Here is a 19,193-nt window from a genome sequence, read left to right as displayed (position 1 = left end):
CATTAAAAAACACATCTGCACTCTAAAAAGTAAACATCAACAATGCAAAGAAGCGCGCAAAACGCTTTGAAACTGTTTTCTCGCATTCATCGGCTTTGCTCTCTGCTCTTGTCGGCGTTCTCTGTGTTATACACAAGCTTATTTGTATTGACTTGTATGTAATCAGTTTTATCGCACTGACAATCTTTATCGCACTGACAATCTCGGCTCGGCTTTCAGCGCTCACTCTGGTCGCACCCTTAGGTATGGCTTCACGGCTTTAAGCTTGAAGCAAATATAACTGCTTTGGACTGGCCAGATCGCTGGGTCCAGCTTTATCAAAAATGAAATTACAAAACTTCAACATAGCAAAAGCACAAACACTTAGATTATTCAAATGGAGAATCATATTTTACAGAAGATACGCGGCTAGCTGACATCCCAATAATATTTAAAGCAAGTTGTGGATTGCTATTTGCACCTTATGCAACTCATACGAAGAAGAATACACGTATCCCTTCTAACGAAGATGCCTTGTACTGAAGGAAATCAGACAAAGATACTTAAATTCTCAGAAGCTAAACGACGCTGAAGTAATATATATAGACAGACAACACCGTTATTGTCACAAACATTCTAAATTATTTCTTTATTTATTTTTATAAAAGTATATAAAATGAATTAATGTATGAATCAAATATTTTCTAAATAAATAAAGAAATGTTACTACTACGACTAAGGGAACAATATAATAATAAATCACGATCATGTTTTTCTTTCATTATTTCTAAAAACAAATATAATTGATGACTAATATCTGGGTAATGAAAAACCAAATTTGTCATTATGATTAAAAAGAGAACCTGACCGCTTTGATTATCATACTATTCAAAATTTTTTGAGCATGTAGAGGCGCACATGAAAATAATTTTTCCAAAAGGGGTAGGAAAGTTTTTAAAGTGATTTTAAGAGTTTTAAAAAGGCGTTCATTAATGTATAAGTTTTTTTTTCCAAATAAAAGTCGATTGTATCAGCATTTCTAGAAATTCATTTCTACATGCAATATCTGAGTGGATTATATTACTTTAGAGGAAAGGAAATACATTATTTTCTCGGTAGATAGCTGTAGTGAACGATATCTCGTAAAGTATCGATCAAACAATTTAAAGTTTATGCTCGTTGCCAAGGAGACATTTCACACTCAACAAATTCTTTGCAGTTTTTGTTTGATTCTTTCAGTTGTAAGTTACACAAGCATGATTCAATAACTGAAGGTTTGCTTAGTAAGCAACTTTCTCGTTCCCTCTTGACAACCCGGCTCCCTTAACAAGAAACTGTGTTGCTAACTCTAGAAATTTTGAGTAAAAGTGGAGGAAAAGTAAAATTTGTAAAACAAACATATCCGTTGACATTATTGCTATTTGATTTTTTTATATTCGCTGACATTTGAATTTCTAAATGCGTGAATTTGATTTTAGAAAATTCGAATTTCATAAATAAATTTTAATTTTACATTGATTAGGTTGTTTCTGTGCTGATTTGAGCCTTTTCATGCCCAGTGTAGCGACACTTCCTTCGCATATGGGGCATACAGACATAAACACGTAAGTTCAAACCAGTGGATAATAGACTGTGCTACGATTTAACGAGTGAACCTTTATGCTTATAGGTATCCAACTGCCCAACTGCATTGCCACTCGTGTTTTACAGCCCATATCCTAATTGGTATGTACGAGAATATAAATTCTGCGATATTATTATTTTTTTTTGTCGGGAATATAGTATGTTGTCTATTTTCTTTAGCTTAAAATTTATACAATTTTTCGTCGATTCAGACAAACTTAGGCTTAAAATGTAGGTGACAAAATTGTCTTTCAGAAAACCTATCTTATGTCGATATAAAAAAATTTTTTTTCCAGAAAAGAGTTAATAAACTTTGATAATTTAGTAAAAAACGTCAAAAAAACCTTTTTTTTACTTTCAATAGCTGTTTTGCGAAAACTACGACTTCCATTGACACGAATTATATTATATATTGCCATGTAGGTTATATGTGTGTTTTTCGAAATTTATGCACTTCAAAGAAATGGCGCGCATTGTTTTCGAGATTGCAGGTAATAACTGCAGTATTGCCCAAAAAACAGGTTTTTGGGAATATCTCGGAAACCGTTCTTTGAAAAAAAAAAAATTCATTTTTGGTTTTGGACCTCAAATTAGTCTAAAAAACGCTTTTTGGTCGAGGACCATTTTTGAAAGTGAAAATTCGTAAACTAGTGTTATTTGTCTACGCTGGATTATTTAACGTTGCTTATGGAGTTTATTTTATATATATAGATATTCATAATTGTCGCGTACCCTTTTTAGGTGTTTAACCGAGCTCCTCCTTCTATTTGTGGCGTACATTTTGATGTGGAAGAAAATGTCGATAAATCCACAGAAATAATCGAAGTTTACCGGCATGCTAGTAGTCATAGCCCAGGAGCTAAAGTTCGACCATAAAACAGTTTTAAACTATTTCCAAAAAAATGTAACGCCAAAGTAATGGATTTCTTTTTCCCCAAACTAATATTATATTACGTATGTACATTAGGGTGTCCCAAAAAAATTAAAGTGTTTTTTTTAACGCATACCCTCTTATTTTGTTTGAATGGTCTCAAAACATCTAAAAATAAAGTTTCGTCTACTTAGAATCACGGCAACCCGTGCCGAGTTGCGCGGAAACCTAACGGTACTTGTATAGTACGGCGCGCACGAAGTGTCGGATTGATTGCGTGTAATTACTTGTTTGTTTTATTAGTAATCGCGTTTTTTTCGTGTAGTCAACATGTCAGTGGAGTTACGAAGTTCCAAAAAGGAGATATTTTTAATAGGGAACGTAAAACATCAAATTACCGGTTCTAAACTTCCCTCTAACGGGCAAGTACTGGCAGTTTTGTTCTATAATATTCGTGAAGTGACCTTAAGTGTCAATAAAAGTGCAAATCTCACAATTCGTGAGTGTATTATTTATTGGGAAAAGGCACGAATACCGACCAGATCAATATCTAACTGTGTTAAGAAACTAGTTAACTTATACCAAGTTTGGAGAGAATTGCAAAAAAATACGAAAAAAACTCAAGAAGTGTTTGAACAGCGTCGACAAAAGTTTGCTTCAAACTTAAACAATTTGTTTGACATCGCACATACCGATACTCTTCAATTGATTAAAATAAATGAAGATAAGATCTTCTTGCAGCGCCAAAGAGAACCAGGTGGGCGCGGTCACTTAGCCGGAGTGCACAAAAAAGTAACAAACAAAGAGGAAAGGACGCGCCTTCGAATCATCGAGGAGGAAAAGCGACGTGCTAAATATTTTTCACCTTAGCACCATCAACATCATCTTGCGAACCACCACTAGAAAAGTCATCTTCTGATTCTGAAATAATAGATTTAGAAGAAAATAGGCCCAGCGCAAGAGAAGCCTCCTCTCAGCCCGATAAAACTTCTATGCGGAAAAATATCATAACTCCCAAGTTATTTGCCGCATTAGACAGATGTCAGTTAAGTGTGAGGGATTCTGTCTTTATAATTGAAACTACTATTGAGGCTCTGGGGCACAATACGGATGAATTCCCTATAAGCAAGTCCTCCATCCATAGAGTTCGTACGGAAATGCGAAAAGAACGGGCTGAAGCTATAAAAATTGATTTTCAAAACAAGGTCCCGGACACGGTAACTGTCCACTGGGACGGAAAACTGTTGCCAGCTCTAGATTCACGTAAAAGTATATAAGAACGCCTACCGGTAGTTATTACGTACGATAATAAAGAACAAATTATTGCTGTTCCTAAATTGGATAGCTCGACAGGAAGGGAACAGGCAGGCGCAGTTTGGGATGCTATTACGAACTGGAACCTTGAAGACAAAGCGCAGATTCTCTGTTGTGATACTAATGCTTCTAACACAGGCCGCATAAATGGAGCATGTATACTTCTCGAACAAAAACTGGGTAGATAAGTGCTTATTTTTGCTTGCCGTCATCACGTTTACGAATTAGTCAAGTAACTACAAGCCCAGACATCCCATTATTCAAGAAATTCCGAGAAAACTGGAAAAATATCGATCCCGAGAAAAAACTAAGCTGTACAGAAAAGCTATCTTGTTTTAATGTTTCGGAAATTGACAAGCTGCTAGAATTCTACAAAACTGAATTAACCAAAGAAATCGTTATAGATGACTATCGCGAATTAATTGAGCTTTCAATTATATTTCTTGGCGGCGATTCAGAGAAGAAATATAAGATTCGGCCTCCAGGTGCTATGCACCAGGCTCGATGGATGGCGAGAGCCATTTATTCATTAAAAATATCGTTACTTAGCTCTCAATTCAGAATTTCAAACAAGGATAAGGCAGCTCTGTTGGACGTATGTCTGTTCATCGTGACATCCTACGTAAAACCCTGGTTCCAATGTATTTTAGCAGTAAAGGCGCCGTATCAGGATTTGTGTTTTTTGAAGGCAATGAAAAATTACGAAACAATAGACAAAAGCATTTCAAAAGCAGCTTTGCAGAAGTTTTGCCAGCATTTGTGGCATTTGACAGATGAAGTATCTATTCTGGATTTATTCGATGATGATGTCGATCTAGAAACTAAAGTAAAAATGATTGCTAACTTAACTAGAGAACACCCAATAGCCCACAATAAACGTTACATTGCATCCAAAGAAGAACTCTGTGGCCCACTTTTTGGTACGTTAATTAAGCTTGGATTTTGTTCTATGACTAAGTTTGCTAGTAGGTATAATTGATAACTGATCTATCTGTTTTAATTTCAGAGAGAAACATTGATGACTTCGTCTGTGTCAAAAGCAAGTTCCTGTTTAATCGACTCCAGATTGCAGACAGTTTTCTGAACAAGTGCCCCTCTTCGTGGTCAAATGATGATTCGTTTCTACAGGCTAAAAAGAAGCTGCTAGGACTGAAAGCAGTTAATGATACGGCAGAAAGAGTGGTTAAGTTAATGCAAGACTTCCGTGGTTTGATCACTGTTCAAGAGGAGCAAAAATAATTTTTATTACGTTGCGTACAAGAACACAGACAGGTATATCCCGACTGTAAAAAGCAAACTTTGAAAAGAAAATTCGATGATTGATGTCCCTTTTATAATAAATAGAAAATAAATACGAAATATGTGTTTTATTTTTATTTATTTAATTAATCTAAAAATTCAATTAAACGTTTCTCTATTGTGAGCCTATAGCTTTCATACTAACTTTTAAACTTAAAGTTTGACATCAAGTCGGCACGGGTTAATGACATCCGATCTCAATAATATTTTATATTTAAGTTTTTAGAGTCAAATGGAAAAAAAATAAAGGGTATGCGTATTGAAATTCCGAAAAAAAAAAATTCCCCCTTGTAGCCTGGGACACCCTAATGTACATATAAGTACCATATTCTCGAGCAACGAACTAAACAACAAGTTACCATCTACTGGGTTCCAGGACACAAGTGAACTGAAGAAAACGAGAAAGTGGATATACTAGCCAAGGCAGGCGCAAATCTGTCCCTGCGATCACGGCCGGTATACAACGACGAACCACAAACGACTGGATATAGATGCAGCAATTAAATTATTTAAACTGGGTAGTAAAGACAAAATATAAAGTTCTTAAACTCTCTACACAAACACTTGGTATCACTATGCGATCTACAGGATCAGTCAAGTCTAATCTAACCTAACCTAACATCCTGTGTTAAGATTGTTGGCGTCTCATGAAGAAAAGAAAAACCTAATCAGTCTTAAATAGTGTAAAACTCATTAAATTATTGAATTATTATTATTATTGAATTAAAATTTATGTTACCAAAAACAGTCTCCATTCCTTCATATACATATATCATACATAGAATTGCATTAATACACATTATAAACATAAATTGAGAATCAAATTACTAACTATAATTACTTACCACAATCTTCAAAGGGTAAACTACGCCGGCTTAAGATTTTTTTGTAAATAGTTCTTGCTGTGGATCGTAAATCGAATGAACGGCATTCAGTTAAAACGACCAAAACTATGGTACAGAGATATAGTAATTTAAAGTAAAAAAAGTCTAAGCGCATTGTTGATTGCTTTTCGCTTGCGACACTAGTTATTAAACGTTCACTTTAAGTTTGCACCAAAGAAAAAATGCACACAAATTATGAGAATATGTTTTAGATATTTATTATTTTACGCTTTACTCAACAAAATATAACACTTCTACTCGTATTACGCTGCATGCATAACGGGTGAAAGCTAACTGATTAGGCGAACAGTAGCAACTGATACGGTAGCAATTTCGATTGACTACAATTGATTGATTGCCTCGTATGTTTGCTTTGTAAATACTATTGCAGTTCATTGATTTTATATTTGGTAAAATGACGTTTATTTATTTGCTTGGGAAATTCCATTCTTTTCTTATTTCAAATAGCGGTTGTTTAAATACTTTTATTGCTACTAACATATATATATATATCTTTTGTTTTTTTGATTAAACTGCTTACTAATAATATTAATTGTGTATATCGACGCTGGCTTTTTCTTTTACTCCATTATGCCTTTGAGATAGTTGGTGTTTTTGATAATTCTAAAATCAGCACGTAGTTGTATGAATTGTCGTACGACCGATTTATCCAAGTAGTTCTAAAAGAGAGATTATATGCATATATAATATAGATATAAACACATTTGTCTATTTGACTAATTCATTCACAATTTTCACTTTCACTCGAAAGAGCAGCTATTCCAATACTTATTATTCATACCACGACCGCTTTACAAAAAAGAAACGTGTTTATTTAAACATTTCATTATCTGCTACTCCTCTTTAAACCATTTTTTAAGGTACTTGACCACCTTGGAAAGCTAAAAAGTACAACATATTCAATAATTTTTTTTTCATGCATTCAATATATTAAAATAAATTTTTTTTTTAATTTTTATTTAGAGCTTATATAATACAAAAAAAAATTGATTTATTAAAATTTCTTTTTTTAACATATATCCAGGAGGCGCCAAAGTCGAGGCCTGAAGAAAATCATGTCTTGCGGCGGACAGTTAATCTTAGAAATGGTAATTCTAAAACAAAAGAGAGAAACAAAATTTTCAAAAGGAAGGTTCCTTGCGTGAGAATTTACCACAAACTGACAAAAAAAAAAAATAATAAAAAAATGGCGGATGTTTGAAAAAAAGTTAAGAAAACACCCCTGTTTTTCACAATGTTATGCTTAAAAAGCAATACTTTATTAACTTTTTTTTTGCAAAATGTGGTAAATTGGCATACAAAACATCTTAACAAATAAAACAAGACCAAAATCATTAAAATCGGCTATGCAGTTTCGGAGATAAAGTGTCCGCCATTCGAAAAAAAGTAATTTCTGGAAAAACGCGTTTAAAGTTAAAATTTGCTATTTTCTTTCCGCTGAGTCAGCAAGTAATGAGTGCAGGATGCGCCTGCACATTTTCACTGATTTCACTTTGTTAGAATTCGAATTTAAAAAAACAGTTTCAGGTGATGATTTTTAAAAGTATAAGGATTGAAAAAATGTAAAAAAAAAAATTTAATTTTTTGAAACTTATAAGGTGGTCAAGTACCTTAAGTGCAAACACATTGATCTGGCTGATACTTATGTATATACCTAAGGTCACTAATTAAAATTTGGAAATTGAGCCAAAATTTTAAATTTAAATAAAAATCACTGTTGTTTTAACAGTAATACAAGCCCCGTTAGTGTAGGGAATATCACTGGTCGTCTTCGTCTGGCTCATCTAATGGTAGGCCCAGGAAATATGTTGTTTCGACAGGTTGGGTCCAGAGGGAGAGGGGTGTTAGATGAGTAGGTTTGAGGGGGTATGTGAAGAGGTGGTTAGTGTCGTGCGGAGTATCTTCACATGCCGGACATATGTTTGGTATGTCGGGGTCAATTCTGGATAAGTAGGAGTTTAACCTGCTACAGTATCCAGAATGTAGTTGTGCCAGTGTTACGCGTGTCTCACGGGGAAGCTAGAGCTCTTTATCTGCAATAGGTGGTGGTTGGTCTCCGATTACGGCATTCACAGGGCGGCAGCTTAAGAAGGAGGTGACGGTCTTCCGGTGAATGTCTTTTATTGACTGTCTAAATACTGTCTGGTCTAGTAGATTTCTGTCAGTTTTGTCCTGGATGTCGTCGGCATAGTTTAAAAGGTGTCTCCTGACGCGCCTAGGAGGCGGCTCTGGCTCAAACAGATGTCTTCTGCAAGGGTGAAACCTGCGGTAGCACCCCAGCAGGAACTGCTTGCTGAGCAGTTTATTGTGCTCCATTACAGGGAGCATTTGTGCCTCGTTGTGAAGGTGTTGAATAGGGGACATTAGGAGGCAACCGGTCGGTGTCCGAATGGCAATATTTTGGCAAGTCTGTAGCTTTACCCACTGCGTGTCACTAGTTCTTTTGTGTTTTATGCTGTTATTGTTGTTGTTGTAGCAGCATAATATGAAGTGACAGTCCTCGGCCGGAAATAAATCCGGGTCGTTCCAGTAACGTAGAACCGACTGTCGTGGGAACGTGTGTTTTATGCTAGTTCTTCTTAATTATTAATTAATTTGGCAATATACTCGTACACATACATATACTTATACAGGGTGGGCCATATAGCGTTTGCTTTTTGAACCACCTATGGTTTTGAGAATTGTAACACAAATGACATGTCAAATGTGTTCGTATTTTACTTAACGCTTGAACAAAATTGGGAAATATTGAAAACCTATTTCCAAAGTGGTGAGTCTTCTTCTTCTTTTCTGATTTTCACATCGGTGGCTACGTCAATAAGCAAACTTGTCGGATTTGGGGCTCAGAAAATCCACACGTTACTGTACCGAAGCAAATGCATCCACAACGAGTCACTGTTTGGTGCAGTTTTTGGTCTGGCGGCATCATCGGGCCATTTTTTTCGAAAATAAGCGAGGAGCCGTGGTTACAGTAAATGGCGAGCGTTACCGTGACATGCTCAACGAGTTGTTTCTAAAAATTGAAGAGGATGACATGGACGACATTTGGTTTCAACAGGACGGTGCAACTTGTCACACTGCCAAAGTTACACTCGAACTTTTGGCTACCGTTCTTGAAAATCGAATAATCAGCCGAAATTCCGATATCAATTGGCCGCCGCGGAGCTTTGATTTAAGCCCGTTGGACTATTTTTTGGAGGGAGCGCTTAAGGACAAATGCTATGCGAACCATCCAGACCCGATTGATGCGTTAAAACCTTAAGTTGCCATTCATGAAATTGGAGCCCAAACAATCGAAAATGTGCTTAAAAATTGGGTTGATCGAATGGCCTACTGTAAAGCCAGTCGTGCCAGTCATTTGAACGATATTATTTTTCATTCATAAATGACAATGTTCAATCTTCAAAATAAAAAAAAAATTTGAAAATATATTGATTAGTTTTTTTTTTTATAGCCGATTCAAAAAGCAAATTTTACATGGCCCACCCTGATACATGCATAGACGGCAGCAACGAAAATATGAAGAAAGCTGTGATTGCCACAACAATGCAATTGCGAATGGAATGTTCTTCATCTGACAGCGATGATGAAATGAATCAAATTATTGTGAACAACATAAAATCATGTGATGCTGAGCTTGTTATTTTGCATTTTATTTGCTTTTTTTTTTTATTAAAAAAAGTTAATTTTTGTAATTTTTCCCGTCAACAATTTAATCATCTGTTCGTAAAACTTGTTACTGGTTTTGCGTTCATTTACTTTTTTTAATATTTTTATCTTTGAGACCAAGTTCTCGGAAATAAAGTTCCTGGCCAGTTACTGGATAATTTTTACATGAACATACCCAATATTCTCATATATATACATATATCCGTGTATGATTTAATATATTGGATTGAAAACCTCTTTTGTACAAATTTATTTTTATTTTATAGAAATCCTTAAGAAATTTAAAAAAAACAAGCAAATACATGTACTATACCCAAAAAAATATATAAAAAATGTTAAAATATGTGATCTTTTCATGTTTAATCCCATTTAGTATATTGTAAGTATATTTAATAAATAAAAAATAGCAAAAGAAAAACAAACTATAAAGATATAATGTATATGACATAAGAAAGATGGAATATGTACAAGATCGCGCAAATAAAAGTTAAAAAAATACGTAACTGTGGCGTGACTTAATTGTAGATGAGGTGTCTGAAAGAACTAAGCAAAGGCTCGTAACCAAAAATTGAAAGTTAGGTTAGGTTAATATAAGCAAAGATGATAAAATAATAAGGAAGCGAGTTGTTTATAAGCAAAAAATTGTTAAAAAATCTCTACAATTAAGTCAGCTTAGCACCTGATTCTGCCAAATGCATTGAGAACCGTGAATTGCTACAGCGATATTGTTTTATTCTTGTTGTTGCACCACCATTGCGCCGCCCACTTAGCTATATCCATATCCTTGAAACTAACCCTTCACATATAAATAATAATCACACACTAACCACTCCACTCATTTTCCATTCCACTCCTTTTAAAATACAAATAATATCTGCTACAAATATCGACTTAAACTATTGAGTAAATCACAACCGATATTTTACAACTTTTTCCAACATTTTACTCACCAAAGTTTCCCCGGTACAAACTTCTTGCAAATTTTCTGGTTTCACCAGCAGCAGGTTGCACAATGCATGCAGTATATCAAAAAGTTGCGTGACCAGCGGATTTTCCAACTCCCGAATACATTTACGATACTCATTCACATCACAGATTGCGCACATAGCACCCGCCGTATTGTATTGCATGGTTTGCAAGTGATCGAAAATGACGCGATGGAAACGTACACCAAATTCGTGTAGGACATTTTGTAAATTATCGCCATCTACAGAACGTTTTGCTTGCTTAATGGCAGGCTGCAAATTTTGTACAACCTGTAGACAAGCCTAAAAATACGAAATCATACAAATATGAAAAAATTTCGACTGTGCGAACATGATTTTTTGTTTAATTATATAAAATAGTATTTTATTGTAATTGTTGGAAATAATAATAATGACCGTATTTTAGTCGTTTATCATAAAGTGTGAACAAATTTTAATACTAAATTTTATTACCTCACGTCTGAATTAATATACCTTAATTTGTACTAATAATTCTCAAAATAATAAGAGAGTTTATATAAGTAAATACTTTGGTAGTTTGTATGTACACTTACCGCTGACGAAATTGTGTCCATATCAGTTTCCGGCTTATAATCTGTTTTCTTTTGTTCGCTTTGTAAATATAGTTTAACCCAGCTGATTACCGCATTAATTGAACGCTCAAGTCCCTGGTCTAAAGATTTCTCGATCTGTTCCATTAGTAAGCGCCTTTTAAACATATAATCTGAGTATTTTGGTGTATTGCTGTAAAACATAAATACAACTTTAAAAATTTCCAATATTTTTTGATTTTAAAAATTTACATTATACAAGGTATGACGGCACTATTCGAGAGTTTTTCCAGTAAATGCACAATGATATTGGTTTTTTGTACCACATCAAAAAAGTAAAGTTGTGGGAATGTTTTGCCTTCTGCTATCGGTATTGCCTGCAGTCCCAGTTCCAGAGCATACACAACATGTTCGTGCATAAGGAAACGTAATAAAATATCATTTAATTTTATCACGTTAGTTGGTAATTCAATAGGAGTGGAAAGTAGACGGCATCGTTTGAGCGCAGCTTTTGCCTCCTGCAGCATATTTATTGCTAACTCTTCACACAGGAAGGTCTCCCCACCGTAATCTTCAATCTGGGCAATGTTGATATTCGCACGTGTACCGATTAGTGCCTGCATATCGCGTCTTAATTCTTGGAAACGCTCCGTTGGCTTCTTCTGATGCTTTTTATTAACATAAAACCGTTCCAATTCGGTTGAACATTTTGTTGTAAGACATTTTGCCTCAACCTCCACATAGTTTGCCAAATGTTTTGTGAAGATTTGTTGTGTCAACTTCTGCAGTAGATCGTCATCCATGGTAGACATATAGATTTGTAGATCTGCTGACAATTTTAATGTACTTTAACGGGAAAATAATAATTAATTCATATTAGTAAGCTATACAAATATAATTAAACAATTTTACAAAAGGAGGCAAAACAGTTCCTATATTAATCGCAATTTATCGAACTTATGAGGCACACTTCTGACCCATTGTGCTCGTTTCCACGACAGTCGGTTCTACGTTACCGAAACGACCCGGATTTATATCCGGCCAAGGACTGTCACTCCAGCAGCATTCCCCGCATGTAGGTAGGGGGAATGTTTATGCTGCTACAACAACCCATTGTGCTTAAGAAAACTATTGCATTTAGAGGGACACGAATTCACAGAAATCGGCCCTACCCTAAATTTTGAAGTCCTGTGATGTGTCGTTTTAGGACTGTTTTTTATGGGGCTACTTGAAGTATTTTTTCTACGCGAACATACCAACAACTATTCTTTGACGCTTTCCTTTAGAATTATACACGGCAGTCGCCGTATCCGAACGGGTTGGTGTGTGACTACCATTTGGGAGTGCATAGATTCGAATCTTAGAGCATGAAACCACAAAATAAAAAGTTGTTCCTAATAGTGGCCGCCTCTCGGCAGGGAATGTCAAACCTTCTTTATATTTTGCCATGAAAAAGCTAATAAAAAACCATTTGCCTTTCGGTGTCGGCTTAAAACTGTAGGTGCCTCCATTTGTGGAACAATATCAAAACGCACACCACAAATAGGAGGAGGAGCTTGGCCAAACACCTAACAGAAATGTACGTACCAATTATTTATATATTTATTTTTTATAAATTTTTGACGTGATAACGTCTTATAATTCGATTTAGCCGGCTGCACGCACGAAAAAATGTGTCGTTATCTTGCTCATTCGCCGTTATCTTGCTCAATCATCGTTATCTTGCTCATTCGTCGTTATCTTGCTCATGCGTCGTTACCTTGCTTGAACTGCAAGCGAGAGCGCGGAACGAAGGACAAAGAGCCCGATCGGCCCCCGCATTTGGCAACGTTCGACATCTGGCTCTCTTCTACTTGAGTGAGCATATATATGTATGTATATGCGCATATGTATGTATATAAATTCGCATATTTGTTGTTGTTGTTGTTTTAACAGCATAGGTAGCCCTGTCTGTGTGAGTATATCATCGGTCGTCTTCGTCTAGCTCATCTAAGGGTAGGCCCAGGAAACATGCTGTTTCGACAGATTGGGTCCAGGGGGAGAGGGGGTTTAGATGAGTCGGTTTGAGGGGGCATGTGAAGAGGTGGTTAGTGTCGTGCGGGGTACCTTCACATGCCGGACATGTGTTTGGTGGGTCGGGGTCGATTCTGGATATGTAGGAGTTTAACCTGGTACAGTATCCAGAACGTAATTGTGCCAATGTTACACGAGTCTCACGGGGAAGCTGGAGCTCTTTATCTGCGATAGGTGGTGGTTGGACTCCGATTACGGCATTCACAGGACGGGAGTTCATTAAGGTGGTAACGGTCTCCCGGTGAATGTCGTTTATTGACTGTCTAAATACTGTCCGGTCCAGTAGGTTTCGGTAAGTTGTGTCCTGGATTTCGTCAGCGTAGTCTAGGAGGTGTCTCCTGACGTGCCTGGGAGGCGGCTCAGGCTCAAGCAGGTGTCTGCAGGGGTGAAACCTGCGGTAACATCCCAGCAGGAACTGCTTGCTGAGCAGTTTGTTGTGCTCCGCTACTGGGAGCATTTGTGCCTCGTTGTGAAGATGTTGGATGGGTGACATCAGGAGGCACCCGGTCGCTGTCCGAATGGGGGTATTTTGACATGTCTGTAGCTTTACCCACTGCGAATCAATAGTTCCAGGCGACCAGACAGGCGCAGCATAGTTTAGAACCGGCCGGCTAATTGCCTTAAATGTCGAAAGCAACAGTTCTTTGTCTTTGCCCCAAGTGCTGCCGGCCAGCGATTTGAGGACCTTGTTGCGATTTTGGACTTTTGTGGCAATTGCGGTTGTAGGCGCAGAGAAGGAGAGCAAGCTGTCAAAGGTTACACCCAAAATTTTGGGGTTATTTACTGTCGGAATTGGTGTGTCGTCGACTTTTACCTTAAGGGACAGCTTAACCTCCTTTGTCCAGGTGGTGAAAAGGGTCGCCGTGGACTTGGTAGGGGAGAGTTGGAGATTCTTCGCAGTGAAAAAGCGAGAAAGGTCGGTGAGGTAATTGTTCACTTTGGAACACAGGCCATCGATGTAATTGCCCGACGCCATTATCGTGCAGTCGTCAGCGTATGAGATCAGGGAAACTCCCGCTGGTGGTTGGGGGAGCTTCGAGATGTAGAAAGAGAACAGCAAGGGAGAAAGGACACCACCCTGTGGTACACCTTGCTTAATCTTTCTCTGCTTTGAAGTTTGATCTCGAAATATCACTGACGAGTGCCGACCGCTCAGATAGTTTGCGGACCACCTCTTCAGCCCTGGCGGGAGTGTCGACTGATAAATATCATCTAGTAGCGTGGAATGGCTGACTGTATCGAAAGTCTTCTTTAGGTCCAACGCTACTAGGACAGTCCTCTCGTAGGGGCGGTTTTGGTTGAGCCCGCGATTTATCTGGACGTTTATGGCGGTGAGTGCCGTGGTGGTGCTGTGCACTCGTCGGAATCCTTGCTGATGTGGAGCTGGGGCCAGGTGTTTCGTGAAGAGTGGGAGTAGGAGGGCTTCAAGTGTCTTCACTACTGGGGAAAGGAGAGTTATCGGCCGATAAGACTCCCCTTGGTTTGCGGGTTTCCCAGGTTTCAGTAGTGGGACTACTCTCCCTGCTTTCCACTTGTCAGGGATGATGAGAGTGGCCAGGGACAGATTGAAGACCCTTGTGAGGAGTCCTACTCCCAGGGGTCCCAGATGCTTCAGCATCAGCGCGTTTAATCCGTCAGGGCCAATGGCTTTCGATGATTTCGACTTGTTGATAGCCCCCTGAACCTCATCACCGGAGAATCTAAGTGGCGCACTGTCGTTCGTCAGTTTGTGCAGCCTTCTGGTAACACGACGTTTGGTTCTATCGCCCGGAGGATGCAGTATGAAAAGCCGGCTAAAATAGCTCGCGCATCTCTTCGGGTCCGACGAAGTACAACCGTTGAAGGTGATAGACACCTTGTCGCTGTGCTTCGTCGGGTTCGACAGGGACCTAACGGTGGACCAGAGCTTACTCACCCCAGAGGTGAGGTTACAGGTCTTCAGATGCTCAACCCATTTGGTCCGCTTATGTTGATTTACCAGTTGCCGGATCTCCAAATTGAGATCCCTTATGCCGGGATCTGCCTGGCGTAGGTGGTCACGCTCGTTTGCTAAACTGGCTGTTTCGGCTGGGAAATGAGGACGGATATCCTTATAACTTCCAGCTGGAATGAAGCGAGCCGCAGCAGCTGTGAGCACCTTGCGGAATGCGCGTTCGCCCACGCGCACATCAGTGGGGATGGGAAGAGCGGCGAAGGTGTCCTCGGTGAATTCCGTGAAGCCGGCCCAATTAGCTTTTTTAAAGTTAAAATAGGACCGGTGATTCGCGGAAACGAAGTCGGCAGGTCTCTCAATCGAGACGATAATGGGCAAGTGGTCTGATGCACGCGATAGCATAGGTCGCCAGGTTATGCTATTTATCAGACCCGCGCTAGCTATTGTTAGGTCAGGCGAGCTGCTACAATTGCCCACTACCCTGGTGGGGGCGTCGTCGTTCACAGTGCTGAATGTCGAGTCGTCTATCTGCTCTGCCAATTGCTGTCCCCTACGATCATTTGGCACGCTTGAATGCCAAAGATCGTGATGCGCATTGAAGTCACCTACAACCAATCGGTTTCCACCTCTGATGAGCGCACCTATATCAGGGTGATATCCTGCCGGGCAGCAGGTGACAGGGGGTATATATATATATATGTTAAATATTTCGAGCTCGGAATCGCCTGACCGGACAGCTATGCCTTGACATTCTAAGGTGCTGTCCCTGCGGTCGATTCCTTCATCGATGAGACGATACTGCACTGTGTGGTGGACTATAAACGCTAGGCCACCACAATTGTCTCGCTCGCGATCGTGTCTGTGCACGTTATAGCCATCCCTGGTGATCAGAGATGACCTAGCGTGCAACTTTGTTTCTTGGACCGCAGCTATTTTAATACTGTGCCGGCTCATAAAGTCAACTATCTCGTCGACCTTACTCGTTAGTCCGTTGCAGTTAAACTGGAGAAGCTTGAAGCTTCTCGATGAGAGGGGTTGAAGGCGAGTTGTGTTGCTCCGATAGGCTCCTCACCGTGGAGGTGTGGGTGGTGGTGGCGGTTGGTAGTGCCGGCCTATCAGGGGGTGTAGTAGCCGTGGAGGCATCAGACGCCTGCTGGCGGGAGCAACACGTGGCCACATACCGTGTGGACCACTCCCTGTGCGACTTAAGGCCTGAACAGGTCTTAAGGTGGCTCCACCCGTTGCAATTATTACACCTAACCGAGGTGGAGTTCGGGTGAAGCCGTTTGTGGCAGACACATCAGTAGAATACTTATGGCCCAGGGTTGGATTCGACTCCAGCCCTGAGGAGAAGCATTTGGAGCAGGACTGCTGCGAGAGTTTGCTCCTGTGACGTAAGGGGTGAGGTGATATACGATACACTAGACAGGGCTAGTATACTGGGGTGGCAGCCCTTGGTCGGGAAAAACCCGAGTCATTCCGGTAACATAGAACGGGCTGCCATGGGAATGCATAATATATTTGCATATGCCTTCTTTCTGTGTGCATGGTAATGAACCATTTCTCTGTTAAGAATAGGACGAAAATAGGAAAAGTATGAAATGAAAGGGGGTGTTTCGAGTGTAATGTGTCTTGAAAAAGACAAGTCGATGATGTTGCCTCTTAGTGTTGTTGACTTACATATTAACGTCTGATGCACAATCGAAATTGAACATATCTTTCATGAATTTGATAAATGTTTCGTCATTTTTCACGTTTGTGTAAATGTAACTTGACCTATTCCATTGCAATTCCATTTACCTCCTTCACTATATCCATACAAATTATCTATCAAACAAATAAAATTAAAATTTTGTTTTGAAAATTGCAACCATTACAGTATTTTCTTATGACGTTGTCACGTTAAACTATCGTCAGAAAACCCACTTTACAGACAACCTCTTTTTAATCAGATTAAAACTGGATAAATTTTACGTGCCTCCTTTGACGCCTCATATACTTTCCTTGGCTTTTTCAATTCTGGCTTTTTTTAACTTTCTTTACTTTTTATACTTAAATTCAATTGAAATTTATTTTTTCCCCTATAAAATTAATACTTATTGCTTTGATAAAACTTCAGCCCTTGTTGAAACCAGAAAGTGATCAATCAAGGCAACTGAAGGATTCCGCTAAAATAAGGCAGCCTTCTCAGATAATTCAAATTAGTAATTTTTAATTAAAAATTAAAAATCGGCTAGTTATGGCAATTAAGAATATCATTTCTTCCGTGCGATAACTTTAATTAATAAAAACTTACCGCGAGTACAATTCGTATAGCGTACGCAAGTATTTCTCTTCGTCCTTTTTATCATCCAATTTAGTTAGCGCATATTGATGTAACTTTAACTGGTAAATATTGAGTATAAACTTTGACATGACTTGCCCGGGATGTGCAAATACTTTTTTGATGATTTCATAATGATGTTTGCACATCGGCGCTATTCCGATAAAAATATCCTTTCCGCCATATGGAGTCTATTGGGAAAAGAAAATATTAAGCAACTCTGTAAACAAAAGTACAAATTTATCATATAACCATTTGACTCTGTTCAATATATGCATCAATACACTGGGCGTAACCTTTAAACTGAGATAAAATCTGTGCCAACTTTTTCATTTTTTCAATATCTTCGCACTTTTGCGCTGTAGCAAACTCTTCAATTAGGCGCCGCTCAACATCATCATACATTTTTTCGATTTTCCTTTTCGATTCAGCAAACTTCTCCACCGGTAAATCTTGTGAAATTGTAAAAAGTTTTTGGATCACATCAGCTGCTTCGTAAAGTCGCGTTGGATCGGTGAAAATGTCGTTGAGTATAGGGCCGGGGACAAGAAATTCAGACATGTGATTCAGCAGTTTTTGTGCTTCCACAGTGCGACTACGAGGCGTATTCACATTTTCCAATTGCTCGCCAAGGTGTATAATTTTACCTGCTACCGAATTTATTTTCTCGTCCAGTTGACCGAACCAGTCGATTGCGACCTGATGACGTTCTTGCAGTTTGCATATTTGTTTGGTATGTGCTGACTGTTCTTGGCGCAGTGACTCCTCCAGCCGTTCACATTTCGCCTGCTGCTTCTCTTGTAAAATTTTCATGTCTTTTATGGTTTGAATAAAAGTATCGTGGAGTGCTACGGGATTGAAGTCGTCTGCATTTTTACCGCTGATTCCAACTTCGTTGTTTATACGCCATGTCAGCCGCTCAATAAATTCTGACACTTCAAAAGGCTCCTGGGGATTCGGTAAATAATGAACAGTGAATTAATATAAAAATAAATTATTTTATTCACCTGCTCAAATTCGTCCATATACTGGGCTAACATGATTTAATTATTAATTATTTTCATTAAAACACCATAGAATAAACTGTTCAACTTTTATCTATATTTCGCTTCGTCTTTTCTAGGAGGACTGTGTAGTCAGATTAAACATTTGAAATCAGCTGATTGATGTTGCCAGATTCGACCACCATAATGAAAATTTTTAAAACTGTACATCGCCGCTAATTTCGGGACTATGGCAAGTCAACATAATTTTGGCCAGAGAACGTACTAAATAATGGCTACGATCATTGAGTTCCAATACATTTGGAGCCAAGTAGTTTTTTATATGGTACAATTTTTTACCCAATTGTCTTTATTCGTCTTTTGGTATTGAATAAGTAGAGGTTCAGGGCCGGACCTTTCTGTTATATTAATTTCAATCGTGTTTATTCCATCCTGAACTGACTTGGCTTCGATTCGATTCCCCAAGTAAACCAACTGGAAGAAGGAAAATTTAAATTTGGATGAAGGTTTTCGGTTCAGATTCGATTAATTGGACCAATTGGATGAACGAAGTTTTGAAATTGAATTGAAGATTTTTGAGTCAGAATACCTACTGATATTGATTAAAAAAATATTTTTTGTTTCAGTGATCTTACCGATTTTTTACATAATTATCTAACGTAC

At 38.4% G+C, this 19,193-nt stretch overlaps 2 protein-coding genes across 2 annotated transcripts in view; both read right to left on the bottom strand.

Annotated features, from left to right (window-relative positions):
* Window positions 1–6,262, bottom strand: part of LOC128855175 (NPC intracellular cholesterol transporter 2) — a 30,513-nt gene extending 24,251 nt beyond the window's left edge. The window contains exon 1 of the mRNA XM_054089875.1: window positions 5,932–6,262. Within this exon, the coding sequence (XP_053945850.1) occupies window positions 5,932–6,085 (154 nt within the window). The 5' untranslated portion in view covers window positions 6,086–6,262. The remainder of the gene's footprint in view (window positions 1–5,931) is intronic.
* Window positions 6,263–6,365: 103 nt separating this feature from the next.
* On the bottom strand, window positions 6,366–18,681 carry LOC128855173 (exocyst complex component 5). Its single transcript, XM_054089872.1, has 7 exons — window positions 18,534–18,681; window positions 17,779–18,474; window positions 17,500–17,717; window positions 11,450–12,043; window positions 11,201–11,390; window positions 10,611–10,928; window positions 6,366–6,650 (listed from the first exon to the last, which is right to left on the bottom strand). Exons 1-7 carry the CDS (start codon window positions 18,564–18,566, stop codon window positions 6,552–6,554), a joined length of 2,148 nt encoding a protein of 715 aa, XP_053945847.1. The 5' UTR covers window positions 18,567–18,681; the 3' UTR covers window positions 6,366–6,551.
* Between the last annotated feature and the right edge of the window lie 512 nt (window positions 18,682–19,193).

Source organism: Anastrepha ludens, chromosome 2 (genome assembly GCF_028408465.1).
Source record: "Anastrepha ludens isolate Willacy chromosome 2, idAnaLude1.1, whole genome shotgun sequence".
Lineage (NCBI taxonomy): Eukaryota > Metazoa > Arthropoda > Insecta > Diptera > Tephritidae > Anastrepha > Anastrepha ludens.
Note: the sequence above shows the minus strand (reverse complement) of the source record. Positions and strands in the feature narration are given on the sequence as shown.